Raw genomic sequence first — 27,996 nt, 5'->3', positions numbered from 1 at the left:
CATTGTTTATTCAAGATGGCGACCGAAGCACTGAAAGTTGACACTCAGGATTCAATTGAAGCTTTACAGCGTGAAGCAGAAGAACTAAAAAAACGTTTAGAGGAAGAAAAGGCAAAACTGAAAGATGTTGAAAGTATATAATGCAAATTGATTTTTATTAAATGCACCCCAAAATAAGCTAAGATAAGATCAGCGGGTCCAGGAAATACAGTATTTACAATTTACAGGAAGCAGTCAACAGGTCCCAGAAAAGTAAAAAATTACCTTCTAGCTATATATAGCTAGAAGCAGCTATAAAACCAATACCAATAAGGCAAAATATGTCAAAATAAGATGCAAAATGGTCATAATCAGGTCAAAAATGTTTGTTAGATGAAAGACAATAACACAAAATTAAATTATCCAAGATCTTTGTAGTCACATTTTCAATAACTGCGGCAGTATTTTGCGATAAATCATGACTGAATTTTTCACCTGTAATAATCATCTTGTATATGACAAATTTATAAATGACTAATCACAGAAATTAGCAACATGTGTTGAAACTGAAACTGCATAGATCTCCATTCTTTGTGATTGTCTTTTGTCTCATAAACCATTGAATGGGCTAATAACTATTTTATACTTGATATTCACATATTTTGAACAATTGTTATTGGTTTTATAGCGGTTTCTATCTATCTATCTATCTATTTATATGGCAGCACTCCTCTCTGCGAGTATTATGTGCAGCTGCGTGCCTGTACAAGAAGTTAAAAGTAGATTGGATAGAAGGATAAAAGTAATACACGGTGTGTATTGCAGTATAATGACAGTTGATAGTGTTAAAAACAAGAAGGATTTACAGATAAAAGCAGTTTAAAAACAGGTCTATCATGTTAAGCATTGTGTACAAGTTTGGTCACACCCTGTTTAAACTGATTCAGGGTGGGGGCTTGCACAAGTTGTACTGGAAGGGCATTCCAAATTACTATGGTGGCTGGGAAGAAAGAGTACTTATAGTAATTACAGGGAGTGAGGATCTGAGTATAGGAGTGGGGATGCATATGTCTTGTTAGACGGGATGGGGGGCTGACATAGGGGGGGAGTGGCACAGCAACCAAACCATTCACTATCTTGTAGAACATAAGGAGGCGTGAATCAGATCTCCTATCTTCAAGGGTACGCCATCTCAGCTGACCTAGCATGTTTGTGACACTGCTGTAAGGGGAGTAGTCATGATTTACCCATCGCATTGCCCTCCGCTGAATCATTTCGATCTGGTGGATGTTTTGTTGGGTGTAAGGGTTCCAAACACAGCTAGCATATTCTAGCTGTGGCCTGACTAGTGATTTATATCTAGTCTAGCTATCTATATATAGCTAGAATTAGCTATATAGCTAATTTGTGACTTTTCTGGGACCTGGTCAACAGGCCTATGATCGGCATTAATTCTCCCACATTGAGTGTACGCATGCATTGAATGAACACTGTTTAACGTTAGGGCTGTCATCGATAGAAACGATATCGATGTATCAACGATATTTTTTGGTCGATCGATTATCGATTCCCATTTTCAAAAATCGATATTTTACAGAGAGAAAAAACAACTGTCTAGATAAACACTCAGACCCTCTAAAACAACTTTTTCTGCCTGCAAAAATGTGCCGTAAGTAACGGAAGTTGTCAAAAAAGGTCATGTCTAAACTTGTACCGTAGCAGTCTTTTCCCACTAGCCGGCACTACCTATATGGGTAGAAGTAAAAAGGGCTCAACTTCAGAATCTATTTGCAAAAAGTTACATTGTCCTGTCTTGAAAGGTCGCTTCGTTGTTTGTGCATGTAAAAACATAGTGTATATACTGTTTCTACGTCAATCTCGGCTTTTTGCTTGTTCGCGTGTAGCTGATCACTCAGTAGAAAGGTACAGAATTTAGCTAGTGTCCGTAACAATAACAATCAAAAATGGCCGAAGAGGAAGCCGTCGCTGGCTTAAATAGTGGAAAAATAGTCGAAAGACGGAAAGAAAAGCTTTGTTTGGGTTCGTAGAAACACAAGGTGTTGCTTAAACATGTCTTTCAGTACAACAAACAAACAGCCAAACACTACACATTTGAGGCCCATCGAAAACGTGGGCAAAAGTTAAAAAAGAAAACCCAAAAAAAAAAAAAAAAAAACAAAAAACAAAAACACGCGATGCCAGTACCGAATGTAAGTGCAAGGTAAAAATTAGACAGGGTATGAAACAGGCTAAAAATAAATAAAAACATGGTAAATAAATAAATTAATTAATTTAATAAATAAATAGATATCTGTGGAAGAAAAATGCAGAATTTTAGCTGTTTGAAACCCGACTCCAGTGCCTGGTATTATAGTTCACTAGGTTGTAAAGTAGGATAAATGCAAAAGAGGAGTGAAGGCACAATGAAGATCTATAAAAGATTTCATTAATTTTCATTTATTTTATTTATTTCACAGATACAAATACAACACAATCAAACAGTAATATAAAAAGTAGGCAATAAAACTAAACATAACATTAACAAGAAGGTATATAGCATGCCCATGAACAAACAGGTTTTTAATCTAACTTAATAATCGATATATCGATGTATCGTCAATATTTGTCTTCCGATATATCGGTATCGTCGATATTCCAAAGACCCAATCAATGACAGCCCTATTTAACGTATGTTAGACCTAATCCTAACCTTTAGTCAGTTAGTCCAAATAATTGGACGTTTCAGGACCGGGTGATAACTTTGGACTGTCGCTGTCCCATCAGGACCAAACATTAGCCCAACTAATTGTGCACAAAGGGCTCTTTGATATATAGACAATAACGCCCTCCGCGCACAACCCACTTACCATTTAAAACAATGCCAAAAGTTTTCCTTCAATGTGTATATAACCAGCGACGCAAATCGCATCGCTAACTTTGGAGACTTCAAATAATAATTTATACATAATTTAAACCCAATTTTTTGTACTAAAAGTTTAACATACATACTGGTACTGATGATAAACCCGGACAGATGATAAAGTCGACCACCTTGGAAATTTTCAATTGTAATCGGTTATTTATAAAATTGAACACACCATCTAATAGCAACCACTTACAACATCAACTGGTGTAAACAAAAACCAAATTGGTAAATATTCTATATAAATAAATGACTTGCATTATATTTGTATAAAAATGTTTATCCAAAATTACAGGGGAAGAGGGTGTTTTTTGTGCATGCTCACTGCCAAAACATGAAGGCGTGACATTGGGTCACTTTTCATTACTTGATCAGGAATAACTGTTGCAGCTTTTTGAGAAAGTTTCCATATAATAATACAAAGAAAATTTTGTAAATGACAAAGTGGTCGAATTTATCATCAGTCAACGTTCATACAGTCCCCATTTTACAAACCTCTTTCAGGGCCTCACTTCATGTGAGTTTGCTTACTAAATATAAATTTGAGTTATGTAAAGTTTTCAGCAAAATGTTAAGCTTTATTTTGATACCGACCATTGATTACAATTTGCAGAAATAAAAAAGTTATAGGTAAAAAACCTTATTTTCTGTTCGGGTTTATCATCAGTACCAGTATCCTGAAACTTAGAAAATCGAGTAGAAATTATTAAGTAATGATTCTTGCATTGATTTCTTATTGATGTATCTACATAAGCTACAATAGATATATATATATATATTTTTTTACATTTTTACAAGCTGTTTCATATCATTCCTATTATTAAATTTATCATCTAAATCTACTTAAATGAATAATGTGCTTATTGCGATATACCGCTAAAAAGTGTACCTGGCTATAACAAAATCCTGGGGAGAACCCTGATGAAGTTTAAATCATGTCGATTTCCACCACAGTTTTGATCCTAACTACTTGAGTTTAGAGGCAAATATACGGTAAATGTCAGTTAGTGGAATCAGTCTGCCTTGCAGTCGAAAAATTGAGACTAGTACGCAAACTTATTCTACATATTTCTGTTAGGAAATCCTCAATGAAATCCATTGGGAACTTTTTGTGGTATATATACGATGTATTTATTATGATTTCAACACTTATAATTCATTTATGTTGCAATTTAAGCATGAAATTTCTCCACTGACAATTTTTGGATGTTTGCTTTGTGTTTTGTTTTGAGTGACAGACCGTTGTATATTGAAACTGTTGTCAGGGTAGATATTGCCTCACACCTGTTCACAGATATAAAGTACTGTGAAATCATTTAATTTCGTCAGCACGAAATTTTGTTTTGGCCAAAACGGCTGTTTCATGGGGACATAAATTTGTGGATTTTTAATTTTTGATCAAAGAAAAAATGTTCATAATTTCCACAGGAATACATCTGGTACTAAGTTTATCATTTTGTTCTTACATGAGAAACCTACACGTGTCAGCAGCTCTACAGTCAACAGTTACCAAATTTGCAATCTAGGCCACGGGAGATTAGCGAGTGATCATGTGCCAATTAATGACCATGTTATCTATAATTATAAGACCCCTAATTTGCAAAACTTAATGAAACTGTGAAATATTCAATAAGAAAAGTCTGCACCAGTTAGAAAGTGTCAAAACTAGACTTTCATCCGAATGTTTTTTTGCAAAATGAATGGCCGCGTCTGCATCTAAAATTACAAGCTGTTAAACTTATGCATGTGTTATTTCCTGTCGAGAAACGTGTAATGTGAATTGGATAGTGATGCATCGGACGCAAATCTACCAATTAATTCATAATATTTAATAGTCCCAAAGTAATAGTAGTTTACTACGTGTCAGTAAAAATAAAGGCTAGTGAATAAACATTGCAGAGCGGCACCAAAAAAAAAAACAGCTAGTGCGGTTGGCACGCGACACTACGTCAAACTTCCTTTTTTAGTATCTACTTTTACTTTGACGAGCATGTCGTAAACAAACCATGGGTAAATGTCTGAATGAAAGTCGGTTTTGTTCCTTTGTATAGCTATGACTTTTTGGATATCTGAATTACTTTGTTTTCCTACCAGTAAAATGCAGATACGGGTAAGGCTTGTATACCTTGGTGGCAACTATGAAATATCAAGTCATAAAATAAACCATCCCATAGCATTCAGCCAAACAAGTAAGGCTATAAGTCAGTATAATGTACACTCAATATGTGCGTACATCCAATAGGAGCAATGTTGTAATATGTGATGGCATGTGCGTCCTTAAAGGTATTGACTGCATGTAGGTAGGTAGCAACGAGACAATATGCATGGCGCATGAACTAGCAAGATCGAATGTGTTTGTCATATTTTTCCATGACTGCTGCCATGCAAAATCTTCAAACTCCCTCCGCGTGCCACATCACATCGCACACATCCAAGAAAAAAATTATGCTTTGCTTCTGTTGGTCACGTCGGTTCAAAAAGTCAGTCTGTTGGTGGAGCGAACAGTTTCTGTTCAATAATTGGAGAACCACTTCACCCAGAACCTTCAAACTAGGTAGCATGATTGGGCTTATGGAGTAGTACCCCTATTCTTTTTGGGGTCATTAGGACAAAGGTCAAGGTCACATGGGCCTGAAAGTTTGAACTGTTTCCACCCAATAACTCGAGAACAACTTTACCCAAAACCTTTTAAACTTAGATGCATGATTGAGCTTATGGAGTAGATGATCCGTGTTGTTTTTTGGGTCAATAGGTCAAAGGTTAAGGTCATGAGGGTCCGAACCATGAAAATGGTTTCTGCCCAAGGACTTGAGAATTGTTTTGCCCAGAACCTTCAAACTTGGTACCATGATTGGACTTGTGAAGTAGATTTCCCCTATAGTTTTTAGGGTTGGTAGGTCCAAGGCCAAGGTCACAGAGGCCTCAACCTTGAAAATGGTTTCTGCTTGACAACTTGAGAATGACTTCACCTAGAACCTGACAGCATGATGGGGCTTTTAAAGTAGATGACCCCTATTGTTTTTGGGTAAAAAGTCAAGGTCACAGGGCCCTGAACCTTGAAAATTGTTTCCACCAAATAACTTGAGAACCAGATAACCCACAACCTTTAAACTTAATAGGATGATTGGGCTTATGAAGTAGATGACCCCTACAGTTTTTAGGGTCAGTAGTGCAAAGGTCAGGGTAGCAGGGGCCTGTCTTGAAAACAGTTTCTGCTCAATAACCTTCAAACATGGTAGCATGATTGGGCTTTTAAGATGACCCCTATTTTTTGTGTCAACAGGTCTAAGGCCAAGGTCACAGGGACCTGAACAGTCCTCAAGAACTTGAGAACCTCTTCACCCAGAACAGTCAAACATGATTGTATGATTTGGCATATAAAGTAGATTACCCTTATTGTTTTTTGAGTCAGTAGTTCAAGGTCACAGGAGTATGAACCTTGAAAAACGTTTCTGTGCAATAATTTGAGAACCACTTGACCCAGTGTTTTCAAACTTGACAGCATGATTGGGTTTATGAAACAGATGACTCCTATTCTTTTTGGGAGTTAGTAGGTAAAAGGTCAACTTCATAATGATCACGGGACTGAAAATGGTTCAAGCCATTATGGAGGGCATGTGTGTTTTACAAACAGTTCTTGTTTAAATTTTTCTTCATCCTTCTATGATCTAGAACTTCAGGTGTATTTTCCCCCCTTTGCAGAGCTCATGTTTATGAATAATGTTACAGTAATGAATTAATTGAATTTATCAGTTTATTTAGCTTGACTCTAAAAAATATTTTAGGAGAGCTATTGCACTTGCCTTGGCGTCTGCGTCCACATTAAGGTTTTTATCAAGTCCAATATCTTCTTCATTACATAAGATATTCAACTGAAAATTGTTGTACTTGGTCATAGTGACAATGTACATGAATGTGGCAAGATGTTAAACTCTGCCAGCAGTACTTTGCCTTTTTAACTTAAAAGTTTTGGTTTAAGTTTCTATGAAGTCCAATGTCTCTTTATTTCTTAAGGTGTTCATTTGAAATGCTGTACTTTTAAGTTTTAAGTAGTCATGTGACAGCTCTTGTTTTCCAGGAAGTTGGAACAACCCTTAACAAAAATTGTGTAAAATAAAAGATACTATGTACTTAAAATTGATTATTGTGTATTAATACATTTAAAAAATTTCAGTGTTTAAAGCTGCATGTAAGGTGGATCCGATTACTAACTTCAGTATGAAACAGAGGCGCCATCTGAAGGGTCATCAGGGGAAAGTACTCTGTATGGACTGGTCAACAGATAAAAGACATATTGTGAGCTCTTCTCAGGTAAATGGCACTGAATCCATATTGTTTGCATTTCTCTGGTAACGATGTTCTGTTACAGAAGTAGTGTTATTGTCTATGGCCATTTATTATATTTATGTGAGCTCTAATTACACGATGAATGTCTTGTTTTAATTTGATGATATGTATTTGGGCAAGGTTAATGCATCCACCTATATCAAGGTACTTTCACAGTATGTATATTGTGGAAAAGTTCAGTATTGTCCTGTCAAAAATAACTCATTGCTGACCAGATTTTAAGATTATTTCTCATAAATGATCCTTGTGTGACTGCCTACCAAGAGTGTTCAAATTATTGAGATGGCCGCCAGAAGGCAAGGTCACTATTTCCCAGTATGTATGTAGTAGAAACTTTAAAAATCTTGGCAGTAACTGGTTGCCTGATTCTAAAATAATTTTATGTGAATGAGTGACTCTTGGTATTTCAGCATGCTAGAATGTCCATTCTGTCTAGCCAGAATGTTAACCAACTTAGCACACAAATATATATTTTATTTCAGGATGGCAAAATGCTTGTATGGGATGCTTTTACCACCAATAAGGTAATTTTGTTATAAAATCTAGTTCAAGGAATGATCAGTAGCTAACCTACATCAAGGCTCTTTCTTATAAAAATAACTGCTTTATGAAGTTAATACAGGGACACATGCAATTTTTGTTTTATAAAGACCTGCCTAGTTTTGCTTTTCTGTTACATTGGTGGAATGAGGCAAGGCTATCTTCTGGATGAGACTGACAAAAAATTAGCATGTAGTGACATGTTAGCAACACAAAATAGTATTCTAATATGGCACCAAAGAAAATAATGATGGGTTGAGAAAATTTGGAGATAAAACTTACCACCAAATAAGTGGGGCTAACCCTTAGCCTGTATATGAGCCTTGGGTGGTAAATCTGAGTTTAGGGAACTATGGAATGATATTTAGGTAAATATTACACAATGCCTGCTGACTGTTACAATTTACTCATTGTGCTTACTGGTATAGTAATCATGCATGCTGGCACCTTTAACACACTTGTTGACAATGATACCACTCTTGTTGACAATGATACCATGCTTGCTGACAATGATACCATGCGTGCTGTAAGTTACAACCTCTTTGCTGCTTAGACCCTGATGTCTATATCATAATTTCATTTGGCAAAATGACAGTGCCGTGTACCGTATTGGAATATTTCAACATGCCGGGACTGTATATAAGCAACATTGCACAGTTACAATGCTCACAGAAGAAAATACACAATGTGACCACACAATATGAAAGATGCAATCAGCCACTAAGCAAGTTGAAAGTAAGCATAATGCCAAGTGCAACATTGCACGTCAAATTTTGATACCAGGGGGCGCAAGTTTGTGGTTTTCACGAAAGGTAACGGGAATATCCGGTCTATAACGGATTTTAATTAGCTCTTGGCTAAGTGTCAAAACAGTCATCACTGACTCAAGTTCATATTCTACATGTTCAAAATGACAGTTTGACACATTATTAGCAATCTGCAAAATTCTGTCCTTAACAGCCAGTTTAATTTGTGAAATCTCAGGAATTTCAAAATGTTAGTCTTCCATTTATATAACACGTCACTTGTAAATAAACGCAACATTAGAAATAAACAAGCAAATTCGATGAATTGGTATCCCCCGCCGAAAGGGCTTGAGGTGAGGAATGGTAAAAAAATATTTCTGGCAAAAAGTTAAGGATGTTACTAAGAAGCAAATAATTTCGTCAAAATCATTTTAACAGAAAATGAATGGTTTTTTTTTTTGTTTTTTTTATTTGGGGGGGGGGGGGGCAGCGGAGAGGGGGGGGGGGCAGCGGGGTGAGCGGGTGAGGTTGCAAAATTTCACCTGTTGATTATAAATATTGATGGAAAATTAAAAATGATGACGTATGATGTATGATGGGAGTGGTGGGCAAGACCGAGTGGAGAGTGAGGTGGGGGAATGGTACAATTCTGCATGCTAATAAATATTCATGGAAGGTTTGAAAAAAATAATAAAAAGGAATGATTTTTAGCTCGACTATTCAAAGAATAGTAGAGCTATTGGACTCACCCATGCGTCGGCATCTGCGTCCGCGTCGGTGTCACGATTTGGTTAAGGTTTTGTATGTAAGCTGGTATCTCAGTAACCACTTGTGGGAATGGATTGAAACTCCACACACTTATTCACTGTGATAAACTGACCTACATTGCACAGGTTCCATAACTCTATTTTGCTTTTTTTACAAAATTATGCCCCTTTTTCAACTTAGAAATTCTTGGTTAAGGTTTTGTATGTAAGCTGGTATCTCAGTAACCACTTATGGGAATGGATTGAAACTTCACACACTTATTCACTGCGATAAACTGACCTATATTGCACAGGTTCCATAACTCCATTTTGCTTTTTTACAAAATTATGTCCCCTTTTCGACATAGAAATTCTTGGTTAAGGTTTTGTATGTAAGCTGGTATCTCAGTACCCACTAATGGGAATGGATTGAAACTTCACACACTTGTTCACTGTCAAGATCTGACATGCACTGTGTAGGTCCCTTAACTCTACTTTGCATTTTTTTCAAAATTATGCCCCTTTTTCGACTTAGCAGTTTTTGGTTAAGTTTTTGTATGTAAGCTGGTATTTCAGTATCCACTAATGAGAAAGGATTGAAACTTCACGCACTTGTTCACTTTGTGAGCTGATAAGCTCTGTGAAGGTTCCATAACCCTTTTTCCCATTTTTACAAAATTATGCCCCTTTTATCGACTTTTGTATTCATTCAGTTGACAAGGCTGTTGAATAGTCGAGCGTTGCTGTCCTCTGACAGCTCTTGCTTTTTGAGGGGTGAGAGGGGGAGGGTGTGTGACCAAGGCAAGGTGGTGACCAGGTGTGGGTACAAAGCTTCACATGTTTATACTAAATGTTCATGGAAAAGAATGAAAGAAGTTAAATGAAATTCTACCAATGGGTTGGTTTGTTATGTACAAATCTGTAGATTTTTAAACAATTAATGGGCAAGGGCAATAACTCTAAGGAAAATTGACCAATTGAAAAAAAAAAAAAATGAACGGCATCATCGAAGTATGTTGGTTCATATTTATTTCAAGTTTCATGAAATTCTACCAGCTTGTTACTGAGAAATGGCTGCAGATGTAGATTTTTCATTAAATGAAGGGCAATAACTCTAAGGAAAATTGACCAATCCGATAAAAAATTTACGGGCATCATCGCAGTATGCTAATGTATGTTTATGTCAAGTTTTATGAAATTCTACCTGGTAGTTACTGAGAAATGGCTGCGGACGGACATATTTGGGCATTTTTCATTAATCAAGGGCAATAACTCTAAGGGAAATTGACAAATCTAAATTATATCGGCGGGGGATAATAAAGTTAAGACAAATGGCGATTTGCAAAAAGAGGAAGTAAGTATTGTTAGATCTCTATACATATTTGGAAATTCTGTTCTTGGATGCATTACAGATTAACCAGTATAACCATAACATGTTGAAATATTCCAATACGGTACACGGCACTGTCATTTTGCCAAATGAAATTATGATACAGACATCAGGGTTTAAGCAGCAAAGAAGTTGTAACTTCAAGCACACACGGCATCATTGTCAGCAAGCATGGTATCATTGTCAACAAGCGTGGTATCATTGTCAACAAGCGTGTTAAAGGTGCCTGCATGCATGATTACTATACCAGTAAGCACAATGGGAGTGTCAGTGAGCAAATTGTAACAGTCAGCAGGCATTGTGTAATATTTACCTAAATATCATTCCATAGGGAACAGTCTCAGAATTGGAGCATGTGATTGGTTGAGAATTAGAATTTAAATTGACCAGTGGCACAGCAGTGTCTGAGACTGGCCTCAAAACTGTAAACTTTCATTCATTTCTAGATTGAGTGTCAGTTGAACTTGGATAGTGTGTTTTATATAAATTACCACACTTGTAATTCTTTATTGAGAAACTGTACATAATGAGTATACTGTTTTATGATCTTATTTAACAACTTGTATCAGACATATTGTTTATATATTCAACAGGAACATGCGGTCACCATGCCAACAACTTGGGTAATGGCATGTGCTTATGGTCCATCTGGAAACTGTGTTGCCTGTGGGTCAGTGCTTTTTGTTGACTTGAATTTGAACTTTAGGACTCCTCTTTTTAACTCACCTGTCACAAAGTGACAAGGTGAGCTTTTGTGATCGCGCGGCGTCCGTCGTCCGTGCGTGCGTGCGTCCGTAAACTTTTGCTTGTGACCACTCTAGAGGTCACATTTTTCATGGGATCTTTATGAAAGTTGGTCAGAATGTTCATCTTGATGATATCTAGGTCAAGTTTGAAACTGGGTCACGTGCCTTCAAAAACTAGGTCAGTAGGTCTAAAAATAGAAAAACCTTGTGACCTCTCTAGAGGCCATATATTTCACAAGATCTTCATGAAAATTGGTCAGAATGTTCATCTTGATGATATCTAGGTCAAGTTCGAAGCTGGGTCACGTGAGGTCAAAAACTAGGTCAGTAGGTCTAAAAATAGAAAAACCTTGTGACCTCTCTAGAGGCCATATATTTCACAAGATCTTCATGAAAATTGGTCAGAACGTTCACCTTGATGATATCTAGGTCAAGTTCGAAACTGGGTTACGTGCCTTCAAAAACTAGGTCAGTAGGTCAAATAATAGAAAAACCTTGTGACCTCTCTAAAGGCCATATTTTTCATGGGATCTGTATGAAAGTTGGTCTGAATGTTCATCTTGATGATATCTAGGTCAGGTTGGAAACTGGGTCACGTGCAGTCAAAAACTGGGTCAGTAGGTCTAAAAATAGAAAAACCTTGTGACCTCTCTAGAGGCCATATATTTTATGAGATCTTCATGAAAATTGGTCAGAATGTTCACCTTGATGATATCTAGGTCAGGTTTGAAAGTGGGTCACGTGCCTTCAAAAACTAGGTCAGTAAGTCAAATAATAGAAAAACCTTGTGACCGCTGTAGAGGCCATATTTTTAATGGGATCTTCATGAAAATTGGTCAGAATGTTCACCTTGATGATATCTAGATCAGGTTTGAAAGTGGGTCACGTGCCTTCAAAAACTAGGTCAGTAAGTCAAATAATAGAAAAACCTTGTGACCTCTGTAGAGGCCATATTTTTAATGGGATCTGTATGAAAATTGGTCAGAATGTTCTTCTTGATGATATCTAGGTCAAGTTCAAAACTGGGTCAACTGTGGTCCAAAACTAGGTCAGTAGGTCTAAAAATAGAAAATCCTTGTGACCTCCCTAGAGGCCATATTTTTCAATTGATCTTCATGAAAATTGGTCAGAATGTTCACCTTGATGATATCTAAATCAAATTTGAAACTGGGTCACGTGCGGTCCAAAACTAGGTCATTAGGTCAAATAATAGAAAAACCTTGTGACCTCTCTAGAGGCCATACTTGTGAATGGATCTGCATAAAAATTGGTCAGAATGTTCATCTTGATGATATCTAGGTCAAGTTCGAAAGTGGGTCACGTGCCATCAAAAAGTAGGTCAGTAGGTCAAATAATGAAAAGACGTTGTGACCTCTCTAGAGGCCATATTTTTCATGGGATCTGTATGAAAGTTGGTCTGAATGTTTATCTTGATGATATATAGGTCAAATTTGAAACTGGGTCAACTGCGATCAAAAACTAGGTCAGTAGGTCTTGAAATAAAAAAACCTTGTGACCTCTCTAGAGGCCATACCCTTGAATGGATCTTCATGAAAATTTGTCAGAATGTTCACCTTGATGATATCTAGGTCAGGTTTGAAACTGGGTCACGTGCCTTTAAAAACTAGGTCAGTAGGTCAAATAATAAAAAAAAACCTTGTGACCTCTCTAGAGGCCATACTTTTCATTGGATCTGTATGAAAGTTGGTCTGAATGTTCATCTTGATGACATCTAGGTCAAGTTTGAAACTGGGTCAACTGCGGTCAAAAACTAGGTCAGTAGGTCTAAAATAAGAAAAATCTTTTGACCTCTCTAGAGGCCATATTTTTCAATGGATCTTCATGAAAATTGATCTGAATGTTCACCTTGATGATATCTAGGTCAGTTTAGAAACTGGGTCACGTGCGGTCAAAAACTAGGCCAGTAGGTATAAAAATAGAAAAACGTTGTGACCTCTCTAGAGACCATATTTTTCAATGGATCTTCATGAAAATTGGTCAGAATTTTTATCTTGATAATATCTAGGTCAAGTTCAAAACTGGGTCACATGAGCTCAAAAACTAGGTCACTATGTCAAATAATAGAAAAAACGACGTCATACTCAAAACTGGGTCATGTGGGAAGAGGTGAGCGATTCAGGACCATCATGGTCCTCTTGTTTGCTCATGGTTGTCTGATGTCCGTCAGATGTTGTCCAAAACTTCTTTAAAGAACATCTCATAAGTCACTAAGCTTATTTTAAGCAAACTTGTCTGGAGTGTTTCTTGGGTGGTCACCTTTCAGATTCCAGTTATCCTTGCAGAATTGGAGTTGCCATGGCAATGGAGAGGAAAAATTTGTTGAAACTACTCAGAAACTGCTGAGAATGGAAGTTATTGTAAGAACCATAATCCTTGCTAATGTTTTTGCAGAGTTATTGTCTTTCTATTTCTTTCCATTGTAATAAGCATAATTTAGGCTATTCAAGAATACTGAAGGTATTTCACTGAAACTTGCAGTCAGTATAAACCACTTTTAAAGAAAATGCAGAGCACAAGAACTATAACTCTGTCACATGTTCATGCAGAATTAAGTCCCATTTGAGGCATTTCTAATCTACATCACACTATGCACGCATGATCCCTTGACAAAGCAACATGAGGGGTGCATTCATCAAGTTCACCCAGCCCCGTGTTATACCTATTTGAGCTATGAAATTCAGACGAGAGACCTAAACCCGTCATTACCTTCTTGTCTTCATCAGTGACAGTTTTCCTAAGAAACAGAAATTCATACAGAACAATACTATGGATCTTCTTGCAAAGAATGTAGAAAAAGATTATATATAGGAAACTTGTAGAAAAGAGAGTTGCTAAACATGTTTAATATTATGTTAAAAACAGATAAAGCAGGTAACCAAATAGATAATCTGTATAATGTCATGGTTAGAAAAGCTTTACTTTCAGTATTGCATATGAATACAGTCGAGACTGTTTTAAGAGACCGACTTTGGGGAGCAACAAAAAAGGTCACATATGACAGGGAGTCTCTTAAAACAGTCTCACTCAACCGACTGACGCTGGTTTCATATATACATATATCTGATTTATTTTTTTCTAATTAAGTACATGTATATCGGATATCTTTTAAGATCTTTTAAAACTGTTTGAATGCTATTTCTTTGATTACATTTTGATAAAATAAAACATCTGAAATAGTATGCATCATTCATTAAAATTTAAGCTCATGATCTTGCAAGAGAATAAAGACGAACAGTAATTGGGATTTTAAAATATAAATGTTCCATTAGATATAAATGAACTATTTACACACTGAGGTTATTGTTCAGTTGTTTCGTTATGTATTTATGTTCTTGTGATATTTATATTCGCTTATTGACTGCATTTTTAAACCATGTTGATATCCTCGTTTCCTGTTAAATCCCGCTTTCTTTTTTTGTTTCACCGGGAACATTGTTAATTATGCTCCGACTTCGAATTCTTCAGCGACTTTATACGCCGGTTTTCTCCTATTGAGCAATTATAGTGCCTTAACACGCTGTTCTAATGTCAAAACATTTCCTTTTTTAGCTCGACTATTCGAAGAATAGTCTAGCTATTCTACTCACCCTGGCGTCGGCGTCGGCGTCACACCTTGGTTAAGTTTTTGCATGCAAGTACATACAACTATCATTTAAAGGCATATAGCTTTGAAACTTATTTATTCTTTTTCTAGGTCAATTACCAACCTCACTGGGTCAAGTTCCATAACTCTAACATGTATTTTGAGCAAATTATGCCCCCTTTTGGACTTAGAAAATTCTGGTTAAAGTTTTACATGCAAGTTACTATCTCCAAAACTAATGCAGATATTGAATTGAAACTTCACATGTATCTTCAGGGTTATAAAACTAGTTGATAGCACCAAGTCCCATAACTCTGACCTTCATTTTGGCCAAATTATGCCCACTTTTTGACTTAAAAAATTCTGGTTAAAATTTGCGTGCAAGTACATACAGCTATTAAATAAAAGGGATATGATTTAAAACTTATTTTTTCTTTTTTTTAGATCAATTACCTACCTCACTGGGTCAAATCCCATAACACGACATGTATTTTTTCCAAATTATGCCCCTTTTTTGGACTTAGAAAATTCTGGTTAAAGTTTTACATGCAAGTTACTATCTCCAAAACTAATGCTGATATTGAATTGAAACTTCACATGTGTCTTCGGGGTTATAAAACTAGTTGATAGTACCAAGTCCATAACTCTGACCTTTATTTTGGCCAAATTATGCCCCCTTTTTGACTTAGAAAATTCTGGTTAAAGTTTTGCGTGCAAGTACATACAGCTATTACTAAAAGGCATATAGATTTGAAACTTATTTTTTCTTTTTCTAGATCAATTACTTACCTCACTGGGTCAAGTCCCATAACTCTGACATGTATTTTAGCCAAATTATGCCCCCTTTTGGACTTAGAAAATCCTGGTTAAAGTTTTACATGCAAGTAACTATCTCCAAAACTACTACAGATATTAAATTGAAACTTCACATGTGTCTTCGGGGTTATAAAACTAGTTGATAGCACCAAGTCCTATAACTCTGACATGTATTTTGGGCAAATTATGCCCCCTTTTGGACTTAGAAAATCCTGGTTAAAGTTTTGCGTTCAAGTACATATAGCTATTACTAAAAGGCATATAGCTTTGAAACTTATTTATTCTTTTTCTAGGTCAATTACCCACCTCACTGGGTCAAGTTCTATAACTCTTAACATGTATTTTGAGCAAATTATGCCCCCTTTTGGACTTAGAAAATTCTGGTTAAAGTTTTACATGCAAGTTACTATTCCCAAAACTAATGCAGATATTGAATTGAAACTTAATATGTTTCTTCGGGGTTATAAAACTAGTTGATAGCACCAAGTCCCATAACTCTGATATGTATTTTGGTCAAATTATGTCCCCTTTCGAGCTTAAAACTCTTTTGATATTTAACATTTTGGGTAATAATTTCCTGCTTCTGTGACAATATTTCGAATAGTCGAGCTTGGCTGTCTTAAGGACAGCTCTTGTTAGCTCACCTGTCACAAAGTGACAAGGTGAGCTTTTGTGATCGCGCAGCGTCTGTCGTCCGTCCGTCAGTCCGTCCGTGCGTGTGTGCGTGCGTAAACTTTTGCTTGTGACCACTCTAGAGGTCACATTTTTCATGGGGTCTTTATGAAAATTGGTCAAAATGTTCACCTTGATGATATCTAGGTCAAGTTCGAAACTGGGTCACGTGCGGTCAAAAACTAGGTCAGTAGGTCTAAAAATAGAAAAACCTTGTGACCTCCCTAAAGGCCATATTTTTCACGAGATCTTCATGAAAATTAGTCAGATTGTTCACATTGATGATATCTAGGTCAAGTTCGAAACTGGGTCACGTGCCTTCAAAAACTAGGTCAGTAGGTCAAATAATAGAAAAACTTTGTGACCTCTCTAAAGGCCATATTTTTCATGGGATCTGTATGAAAGTTTGTCTGAATGTTCATCTTGATGATATCTAGGTCAAGTTCGAAACCGGGTCACGTGCCTTCAAAAACCAGGTCAGTAGGTCTAAAAATAGAAAAACCTTGTGACCTCTCTAGAGGCCATATATTTCACAAGATCTTCATGAAAATTGATCAGAATGTTCACCTTGATGATATCTAGGTCAAGTTCGAAACTGGGTCACGTGCCTTCAAAAACTAGGTCAGTAGGTCAAATAATAGAAAAACCTTGTGACCTCTCAAAAGGCCATATTTTTCATGGGATCTGTATGAAAGTTAGTCTGAATGTTCATCTTGATGATATCTAGGCCAAGTTCGAAACTGGGTCACATGCGGCCAAAATCTAGGTCAGTAGGTCTAAAAATAGAAAAACCTTGTGACCTCTCTAGAGGCCATACTTGTGAATGGATCTTCATAAAAATTGGTCAGAATGTTCATCTTGATGATATCTAGGTCAAGTTCGAAAGTGGGTCACATGTCGTCAAAAAGTAGGTCAGTAGGTCAAATAATGAAAAAACCTTGTGACCTCTCTAGAGGTCATATTTTTTATGGGATCTGTATGAAAGTTGGTCTGAATGTTTATCTTGATGATAGATAGGTCAGGTTTGAAACTGGGTCAATTGCGATCAAAAACTAGGTCAGTAGGTCTTAAAATAGAAAAACCTTGTGACCTCTGTAGAGGCCATACCCTTGAATGGATCTTCATGAAAATTGGTCAGAATGTTCATCTTGATGATATCTAGGTCAAGTTTGAAACTGGGTCATGTGCCATCAAAAACTAGGTCAGTAAGTTAAATAATAAAAAAACCTTGTGACCTCTCTAGAGGCCATACTTTTCATGGGATCTGTATAAAAGTTGGTCTGAATGTTCATCTTGATGATATCTAGGTCAAGTTCAAAACTGGGTCAACTGCGGTCAAAAACTAGGTCATTAGGTCTAAAATTTGAAAAATCTTTTGACCTCTCTAGAGGCCATATTTTTCAATGGATCTTCATGAAAATTGGTCAGAATTTTTATCTTGATGATGTCTAGGTCAAGTTCAAAACTGGGTCACATGAGCTCAAAAACTAGGTCACTTTGTCAAATAATAGAAAAAACGACGTCATACTCAAAACTGGGTCGTGCGGGAACAGGTGAGCAATTCAGGACCATCATGGTCCTCTTGTTTACAGTTTTCACTGGCCATTTTTTGTAAACAAATACGTTCTTGCCTCAGACAACTTCACGCAAGATAACGAACGGTAACTCTTATCAGGTACAAACCTGCGAGGGAGCGTCTCTAAGTCGCTTAAAACGGTCTAATAATCGATTTGGGAGCCTGATTTCATAGTCGCTTGTCGCGTAAGGCAGGGGGTTGCTTAATTCAGACTATTTTTATAGTAAATTGCTTCCGGAGCATAAAATAGGGTCGCATATGACAGGGAGTCGCTGAATTCAGGGGGTCGTTAAGGCAGTATTGACTGTATATACATCAGTGCCATAAAGGGAGGTAATACACAGAATAAATTCATTAAATCTTTGTATGTTATGTTTCATTAAGATGTTTTCATAGTCTTACTCTTAATATTCAAAATGTATGATATTAAGTAAGTAATATATATAATTTGTCACATATGTGACATGAAATATACATGCTATGCATGATGACATCATACTGCTTTCACAACACATACCTGAACTTGTTCCGTGACTTGCTTCAGAGCATTGTAACTTGTGAAATATTAATTTAAGAAAAGTTTGTTAGATTTGAAAATTTAATGTCACTAATTCGCAGCCAAAAACAACTGCTTGTAATTATCAGAATTTGATGTAACAACATTTACTTTAATCATTACTTAAATTTTATATAACAGAGGTCTGGACAACAAGTGTACAATTTACCCTCTGAGTTTTGAAGAGACAGACATTTCCAGTAAGAAGAAAGCAGTGGCCACACATACAAGCTACCTGTCCTGTTGCTCATTTACAAGTTCTGATAATCAGGTATGTGTAAACTCCAGACCCCGACACAAAGGCAAAAACATTTAATAAATAAGTTTAATCTTGACATTTTAGTTAGGGATTTTTCCATTTGCATCTGTGCAAGCATGCACAACCATCGCACAATAGTGTTGCATGCTGCAAAAAAGTACAGTCTGACTTTGCTGAAACTTGCAGGGCCCTCTGAATTTTTTTGAGCCATCAGTTATTCTAATCAACCATGTTAACAATTATGAAATTCAGAATTTTGTAATATGCTGCAAGTTATAAAATGAAATTGAAAGATGACATAATGTTCCAATTCTTTTCATCTGATTCCCAGGACTTTTATTCAATCAAACATCCAGGCAATAGATTGTACCTCTGGCAATTCCTAAATTATAGAAATTGTGTAAAGATGACAGTAAAAGATTTTAACAGGTTTTGTAGGAAATTGTTTGGAAATAAACTTTTGCTAATGTTAAGTGAAAAATTTGAATAATCTGTTACTTACTTGTACATGAAAAGTCTGTATTTTGTATCAAAGACTAATTTTCAGTGAAGGAAATGTTCAGCTTGCCCATATTTATAAGTCATAAATCTAGTGTAGACAGAAATCTTTGACATGGAAAATTGGGTTGTCCTGACATCTGTGACATGTAATAGACAAAATGGTGTTCTGTTTATCTTGCTATTTACATATTAATCTGTTCAGTGATTACAAAATAACACAATATTATCAAAAACAATAAAATATTGAGCATACATACCAATTCTTTGAAATATCAACCTACTTTAGTTTCTGATGACAGCAAGTAATATAGAATTCCTCTTGAAGTTGATGACACTTTGCTCAGAAATCTTTCACTGAAGCTTGTCTGAAATATTTTTTGTGTGACCTACATCCCTATACATGCTATGGACACACATCTACTTTTGGGCTTCTTGCAGCAATATCATTCTATCAAGCATTTTCAGAGACACGTCATAGAATCCCTCTAGTAATTTTCAGCTTTTCACTCAATTTTAGAGGCCCAATTCTTTATCTAATTTTTTTTTTTAGCTCATCTGATATTTTAAAAAAAAATGATGAGTTATTGTCATCACTTGGTAGGTGTCGGCGTTGCCTGTTTAGTTTCATGTTTAGGTCAGCTTTTCTCCGAAACTGTGAAAGCTATTGCTTTGAAACTTGCAACACTTGTATATCATCATTAGCTGACACTGAACAGTAAGATACATAACTCCATCTTGCTTTTTGCAAGAATTATGGCCCCTTTTGGACTTAGAAAATATCAGATTTCTTGGTTAAGTTTTATGTTTATGTCAACTTTTCTCCTAAACTATCAAAACTATTGGTTTGAAACTTGCAACACTTGTTCACCATCAAAAACTGACTCTGTACAGCAAGAAACATAACTCCATCTTGCTTTTTGCAAGAATTATGGCCCCTTTTGGACTTAGGAAATCAGATTTCTTGGTTACGTTTTGTGTTTAGGTCAGCTTTTCTCCTAACCTATCAAAGCTATTGCTTTAAAACTTGCAACACTTGTTCACCATCAAAACTGACTTAGTACAGCAAGAAACATAACTCCATCCAGTTTTTTGCAAGAATTATTACCCCTTTTGGACTTGAAAATATCAGATATCTTGGTTAAGTTTTGCGTCTAGGTCAACTTTTCTCCTTCACAAGTCAAAGCTATTGCTTTGAAACTTGGAGCAATTATTCACCATTAAAAGCTGACTCTGCACAGCAAGTCCCATAACTCTACATTGCTTTTTGCAAGAATTATGGCCCCTTTTGGACTTAGAAAATCATGATCAGGACAATAATTCTTTTATACAGAGACAAAAAAATCAGATGAGCGTCTGCACCCGTAAGGCGGTGCCTTGTTTAATAGATTAGATAACCAAAACTAAAGTTTGCAATTATATTTACGAAAGTCTTTATTTTTAGATATTGACAGGAAGTGGTGACAGTACTTGTGCATTATGGGATGTTGAAAGTGGTCAGCTGATACAGAGTTTCCATGGACATGCTGGCGATGTCATGAGCATTGATCTTTCCCCCTCCGAAACTGGAAATCTGTTTGTTTCAGGGGTGAGTGGATACACACCTCAAGGAAATTTATATCAGTTTTGAAATTTTTTGTGTGATATAAAAAACTTAAAAGCCCTAGATTAGTAGGATATCAGTGAAATAACCAAAGGTTCTGGGAAGCTTTTATTAAAGGTGGATGGTCTGACTGTGATAGTCTAGCATCAGTGTTTTAACTGAAACCATTGTCAGAATTATGCAAAACTTGGTTTGTTAGCCTGGCATGGACTTCTCTCAAGTGCTTTCACTTGACTGCATTTACAGACTGCCAGAGTTAAACATGAAAAATATTTTTAGACAATTTCTCCAGTCTAAGGAAATAGTGATGGGTTTTCACCAAACTTCGTTTGTGGCATCCTTCAAAGAACATTAATTTTCTTGAATTATTTGAATAGTACTGTTTGACTGCAATTAGGAGCTACCAGAGCTGTAAACAGAAAACTTCAAAATAATGTCACCTCACAAACTGCTTGGTGGATCTTCACCAAACTTGGTCAGATGTGTCATGGGATAAACCTTTCTCAAGTTTGTTTCAGTGTTTCCCATTAATTGTACTCAATTGAGATAAAATAATATAGAAAAGCTCAAACAGCTTCTTCTTATAAACCACTAAATTGATCTCCAAGAAAGTTGGTCTGTAGCATCTTTTGGTAGAGCATCCTCAAGTTTGGTCATACGGTTCTACTTGTCTGACACTTTACTTTCCAAATGCTCATATCTCTTGGAATGAATGTTGTTCGTACTTGGAATTGATGCCTTTCATCATTGATACAGTGTTTCTAACATGTGTTCCAGGTCGAAAGCTAATGGTTAGGTGAGCAACTTATGGCCATCATGTAAGAATCCATCCAGGCATTGCAGGTCCATGTGCCCTAAGACCTAGACAGAATGTATTCTTTCTTCTGACAAAGTGGGTTTTGTCGAGGTATTAATCACCTTTTGTGATAGCTCTATTTTTTAGGAGTATGCAACATTATACACACAGCAGGGTTTGGAAAAAAAAACATGTAGGAATTTTAATGTAACTTTGTAGGGATGTGATAAGACTGCAATGGTGTGGGATATGAGATTTGGCGAGTGTGTTCAGGTGTTTGAGGGACATGAGTCAGACATCAACAATGTTCGCTTCTATCCTAGTGGAGATGCTTTTGCTACAGGCTCTGATGATGCAACTGTAAGTACCGGTAAAACAATTAGATTCTCTAGACCAGCATGACGGTGTATCTTGAATTAAAGCTTCACAAAATCATGGGAAGGCATATTGGTTTTTGCGTGTCAGTCCTTTAACATTTTAAATTTATGCTTCTCAAAAGTGTGAGCAAATATTGTCTCTTTGTTCCTTACATTACAGCCTGTCTGTTCATCCACCCAGTCTCTGTCCAGATAACGCCTCATGCAGTTTTCAAGGGTTTTGACCCAAACTTACAGAAATAAAATCATATAATTATAAAGTGAAAGTGCATACTGTTAACATGTATCACTTCATCATATGAAAAACATGTATATTTAATGAAGTTGCTGGTAGAAAGCATGCATTGTGATGCAGTATTAGGACGTTAGCCAGTGACCATCCATAATCCTGTAAGGTAGCTACCTGCCATGAAAGATCTACACCTCAAGCTTGGTCTTAAGCCCAGTGGTGAGGGGCAAGTGACCTTAATCACTCAGCCGTCAAGGTCCTGATAAAAAGTCTGATTTCCTTTTACAAAGTAGATCACTTCCAGGGATAGCAGTAGTGAAATTTTTCATCTCAAATTACGAGTGCAATCGCCTGCTGACAACACTTGTGTTTGGTTTGCAGACAAAGGCAAGCCATAAAAGGGAAGGATTTGTTAATCTGTGAATGAATTTTGTGTATTTTTCAGTGTCGTTTATTTGACCTAAGAGCAGACAGAGAGGCAAACTGTTACAAGAAGGAAAGCATAATATTTGGATGTAACTCAGTTGACTTCTCAATAAGTGGTAAAAATTATCGGTTTATTTAATACAGTTAATCACCACTAGCTCAAGCATTCAGGTGACCACCTGGCCTCGCTCGAACTGGTAAACTTGTTACCGCAGTTTCCCTTTTATTTTCTTAAAATATTACCATGGCTGAGTAGAGTACCAATAACCTGATGGCTAGAGCATGCTCCCCTGTATATTCATATATTCTTTGTTGCTACTGGCAAACTAGATCATACATGTCAAAAAATCTTGAACCTTCCTCAATCAGATTGAATTGGTTCATACAAAATGTTCAAATAGTGAGAATTGCTTGATATAGAAATTTTGTTTTTTTATTGCTTTGTTTGAGCATATAGTGAGAAAGTGAGAATTTATGTTGATGAAAAATGAAAAAAAAAGAGTGCTTTGATCAGTTATCTGTGTTTGCATTGGAGATACATGTCACACACAGCCTTTTCATATTTCTGCCCAAAGGGACATATAATGTGTATTTCCCATATGGCATGTTTTAGCTAGCTAGTTTTAGCATATACCGGTAGCATCTAATAAGTTCCAACACTTTTATAGGTCGTCTTTTATTTGGTGGGTACAATGATCATACTGTGAATGTATGGGACGTGTTGAAAGGGAACCGTGTTACCAAACTCTATGCTCATGAGAATCGTGTTAGTTGTTTGGGTGTATCACCTGATGGCACAGCCCTGTGTACTGGCAGCTGGGATAACACTCTGAAGGTAAAATTTGTTTTAAAAAAACATAACAGATACGTGTAATCAAGGTCATTACTTAATATTCTTGATGCCCCACTTTCTGCCTGATTTACATGAAATCTTGCCAAAATGTTTGCTTGTCAATTTCAAAAGATTTTCTTCAGGGGTTAAAATATTAGTCACTATTGTCAAATTATACTTGCACTATTAGATTTGTAAAGAAAGCGTTGCCTTTAGTTGACAAGGATAGTTACCTTATGTATTTTTACCTGCTTCAAATGTGAAACTTAGAGCCATCATGGTGCACTGTATTCTGTATGGATATTCAAATTACCTGGCACAGACACTCACCCTGCTAAACAACAGTTTCCTATACATGCTACCCCTGCCTTTGTCAAAGGTCAAAAATAACACTGTTGTCAATTTTCAGGTCTAATATAGGATGTTTTGGTTTGGTGTTACAAATGAAATAAAGTAACAGTGGATATATTTCAGATTTCATGGCTGTATGGTGTAAGTTTTGTCCTCGTACCTTTACCTTGTACTCAAGGTTTGGCTATCATACACTCTTGTAAATAAAATTGTTAATAGGAGAGATCTTTTGTATTTTCAGGTATGGGCTTGAGATGTTGAGTGCACATTGACTAGACAAGAATGGCAGTTATATGCAGATCCTGCAGGAAAGAAAGCAAATCAATGAAACAGACATGTTGATTCTAGCTGCATTTTGAATGAAGAAACACTTTACTTATAAAACATTTAAACATTTTTCCCCCCTTCCCATGTTACACCCAAAATTATTTTTATCTTGCTTCTTTTTAAATTTCTTGTGTTTGTTTCTCCATATTTTCTTAGACCACACACCCCATTCGTAAGAAAGACAGAATCAATGAATTTTTCTGTCCATCATTTTCTGTCCATTTTCACTTCCCTGTGAGGAAGCATTTTCAAATAGACTAGCTCACTGTCCATCAAACAGCTCTTGTTTGTTCTAAATGCAAGTCCGAATTAATTGATATTTTTTCGTTATTGTTGATAAGTTGTGCGTATCTCAGAAAGTTATACTAGACATATTATTTCAAATGGTTATTCAGGTGGAATAATGGACCAAAAATGAAAATCCTTTAATTATCATAGTGGATATATTTCTCACTTTTTATTGTGCCCCCACCACTCAGCGGAGGGGGGCATTATAGATTTGGTCTTGTCCGTGACTCCTTCTGTGCCTCTGTCCGTCCAAAAAATGTTTGTGACATGCCTAGCTCAAAAAGTATTTGATATAAATTTATGAAACCTTGCATGAGTCCTTATCATGATATGAACTTGCACACTGGCTCTGCCCATTTCCAGAGTTATGCCCCCTGATATAGTCAAAAATGCACATTTTTACCATGTGATGTGCCTATATAAATTGATGAAACCTTGCATGAGTCTTAATCATGATATGAACTTGTGCACCTTCTATTTTTCGTCTGGCTCCAGCCCCTATTTCCAGATATATACCCCCTGAAATAGTCAAAATGCACTTTTTCACCTTGTGATGCGCTTAGCTAAAAAAGTTTTTCATATAACTTGATGAACTTGCACGAATCTTAATCATGATATAAACATGTGCACTTTCTATTTTTCATCTGGCTCCGCCCCCTATTTCAAGATTTATGCCCCAGAAATAGTAAAAAAATGCACAGTTTCACCTTGTGATGCGCCTAGCTTAAAAAGTATTTCATATATATTGATGAAACCTTGCATGAGTCTTTATCATAATGTGACCTGGCATTCTTCTTGAGATTTTAGCGCTAATTACAGGGTTGGGGCCCTTGAAATAGCCAAAAACAGTGGATTTTTTGTTTGTGATGCTTGTAGCTCAAAATGTTTATGGCCTAGAATAATGAATCCTTTACGTAAAATGTTTGTTGAGGCTATACCCCCTTGAGACTGCAAACATTTGAATTATTGCCCCTTGTTTGTGACAAATGTACCAGTGGGGGCACACCCTGTGTCCTACAGACACATTCTAGTTGATAATTCAGTGTGGTTATCTGACTTTAAGAAAGTAATCAACTTGTTTGAAACTTTAAACAAGTGACCATTTGCACATGCTTGTGTTCACTGAGTGCTTGATACTTGTAAGATTTTCTTTGTATTTTTGGGGGAATTAGATTTATATTTTCCTAAATGCTAATTTGTACAATTATTTTTACCTCCCTTTTCCTATATTGATACAAAGAAAATAAATGAATTCAGGAGATATGTTATGTCATAACAATGTGTTTGCAGTAATTTAATGTAACTTCAAATCTTGTGTAACATTGTTTGAGTCTGTTTTTGACAAAAACTTGTGATTGATTTATAAGCAGACATTTCTTGTATAATTTGTTTTATTTTTTCTGCTTTTAAAAATGCTGTGCCAAATTTATTCCTTTATGTTTACCATTTCAACTTAATTGTATAATAGCAAAAGAAGTTCCAAATGGTTAGATGCAATAAATATGTCGAAAAAAATCTGTTTTTCATGGTAAAAATTTATTCTGTTATGTTAAAAGAATCTAGTTGATAAATAGTGCAATATTATACACTTATTAAATGGCAGTGTTGGTGTTATTGACTTGACCCAGCCAGTAATTGCATGAAGGTTAGCCAGAGCGCTAATATACGGTAAGGAGAACAGGTGACTAGTGGAGGCATAGGTTTTTGCTATGTTTGATTTTATTACTATTTATAGTAAGGTATATTTTTTCATATGAAATCCAAAAGGAGTGATGGTCTAGTAGTTTAATCTTCTAGAAGGAAGTGGACATGAGAGTGGCTCAAATAAGCTTTAAAAGCACTGGCCTCCAGATACTATGACAACAAAGAAAAGAGGAAATTTTTAGGAAATTAATGCTGCATGTCTTAAGAAAGCTTTGAAATTTAATTACTAACTGACTATTATGTTATGAAAGCACATGAGAATTAGGTGTTTTTACTAATATTTACACCGAAAATTGAAAAGCGTTGGTAAAAATTTATTTGAGGTTAACTACCTTAATTATAGATATCTATAATTAACAGACATTTAACGCATATTCCTCTGTGGTAGTATTGGTAGAGAAAGTGGGAATGATTTATTGCCTCGACAGCCCGGGTTCAGTTTCCAAATGTATTTTCTTTTCTTGTTTGGCATTTTAAAGATAGTTTAGAAACAAAATCTAATATTCCAATGTTCATAATATGTCCGGACTGCAATTTTTAACCAAAATCTGGAGGTCAGTGACTTTTAGCTTGCAAGCTAAAATGTAAAAGGGTTAAAAATCAATTTTGGAATCTCTTGTTTCTTTATGTTATGAATATTTCTATACTATTTTTTTTTATTTTAATGTGCTTTCTAAATACAGCTGTACTGTAATTTCTTTACTTGAATCATTTTAGGGGTTTTCTCAAAGTGAAATAACTTTTATTACTTTTTACACTGTTTCTTTGTTTTTAAATTGTTTCTTGTCAGTTTTATACATGTGCAATATGATGAAGAGTTTTATGATTTATTTGTATAAGATGTGTTACTGATCCATTGAAAGAACTTGCTACATTTTTTTTTTTAAATATGTTGAAAAAAGGTCTTTTTGTACCCCCCGACAAAGTTGTAAGGGGAGGGTATACTGGTTTCAGGTTGTCTGTCCGCCTGTCCGAAGACGCAATCTTGTGCGCACCATCTCTCCTTATCCCCTTGACAGAATTTAATGAAACTTCACACAAGTGATCAGTACCAACAGTAGTTGTGCATGGGGCATGTTAGGTTCTTTTAGAAAAAAAATTTGCAGAGTTATGGGACTTTGTTTTTTTGTTACTATACTATATACATAGACAAAATCTTGTGCGCACCATCTCTCCTCATCCCCATGACACAATTTAATGAAACTTCACACAAGAGATCAGTACCAACAGTTGTTGTGCATGGGGCATGTTAGGTTCTTTTAGAAAAAAAATTTGCAGAGTTATGGGACTTTGTTTTTTTGTTACTATACTATATACATAGACACAATCTTGTGCGCACCATCTCTCCTCATCCCCTTGACACAATTTAATGAAACTTCACACAAGAGATCAGTACCAACAGTAGTTGTGCATGGGGCATGTTAGGTTCTTTTAGAAAAAAAATTTGCAGAGTTATGGGACTTTGTTTTTTTGTTACTATACTATATACATAGACACAATCTTGTGCGCACCATCTCTCCTCATCCCCTTGACACAATTTAATGAAACTTCACACAAGTGATCAGTTACAACAGTAGTTGTGCATGGAGCATGTTAGGTTCTTTCAGCGACAAAAATTGCAGAGTTATGGGACTTTGTTTCTTGTTAACATACTATGTACATACA

General features: G+C 36.0%; 1 protein-coding gene across 1 annotated transcript; it reads left to right on the top strand.

Annotated features, from left to right (window-relative positions):
- Positions 1-27,567, top strand: LOC123566582 (guanine nucleotide-binding protein subunit beta-5-like). The gene is made up of 10 exons (XM_045360828.2): positions 1-133; positions 7,077-7,213; positions 7,732-7,773; positions 11,265-11,341; positions 18,783-18,912; positions 20,843-20,986; positions 22,017-22,157; positions 22,849-22,945; positions 23,498-23,664; positions 24,254-27,567. Exons 1-10 carry the CDS (start codon positions 16-18, stop codon positions 24,263-24,265), a joined length of 1,065 nt encoding a protein of 354 aa, XP_045216763.1. The 5' UTR covers positions 1-15; the 3' UTR covers positions 24,266-27,567.
- Positions 27,568-27,996: the final 429 nt, after the last annotated feature.

The sequence above is a fragment of the Mercenaria mercenaria genome, chromosome 8 (assembly GCF_021730395.1).
Source record: "Mercenaria mercenaria strain notata chromosome 8, MADL_Memer_1, whole genome shotgun sequence".
Lineage (NCBI taxonomy): Eukaryota > Metazoa > Mollusca > Bivalvia > Venerida > Veneridae > Mercenaria > Mercenaria mercenaria.
Note: the sequence above shows the minus strand (reverse complement) of the source record. Positions and strands in the feature narration are given on the sequence as shown.

Excerpts from the sequence above, each read along its gene's own strand:
- LOC123566582 (XM_045360828.2), top strand. The coding sequence starts at position 16 with ATGGCGACCGAAGCACTGAAAGTTGACACTCAGGATTCAATTGAAGCT. Across the intron at positions 11,342-18,782 it reads GGAAACTGTGTTGCCTGTGG|AGGTCTGGACAACAAGTGTA; the intron begins GTCAGTGCTTTT and ends TTTATATAACAG. Across the intron at positions 20,987-22,016 it reads GAAATCTGTTTGTTTCAGGG|GGATGTGATAAGACTGCAAT; the intron begins GTGAGTGGATAC and ends GTAACTTTGTAG.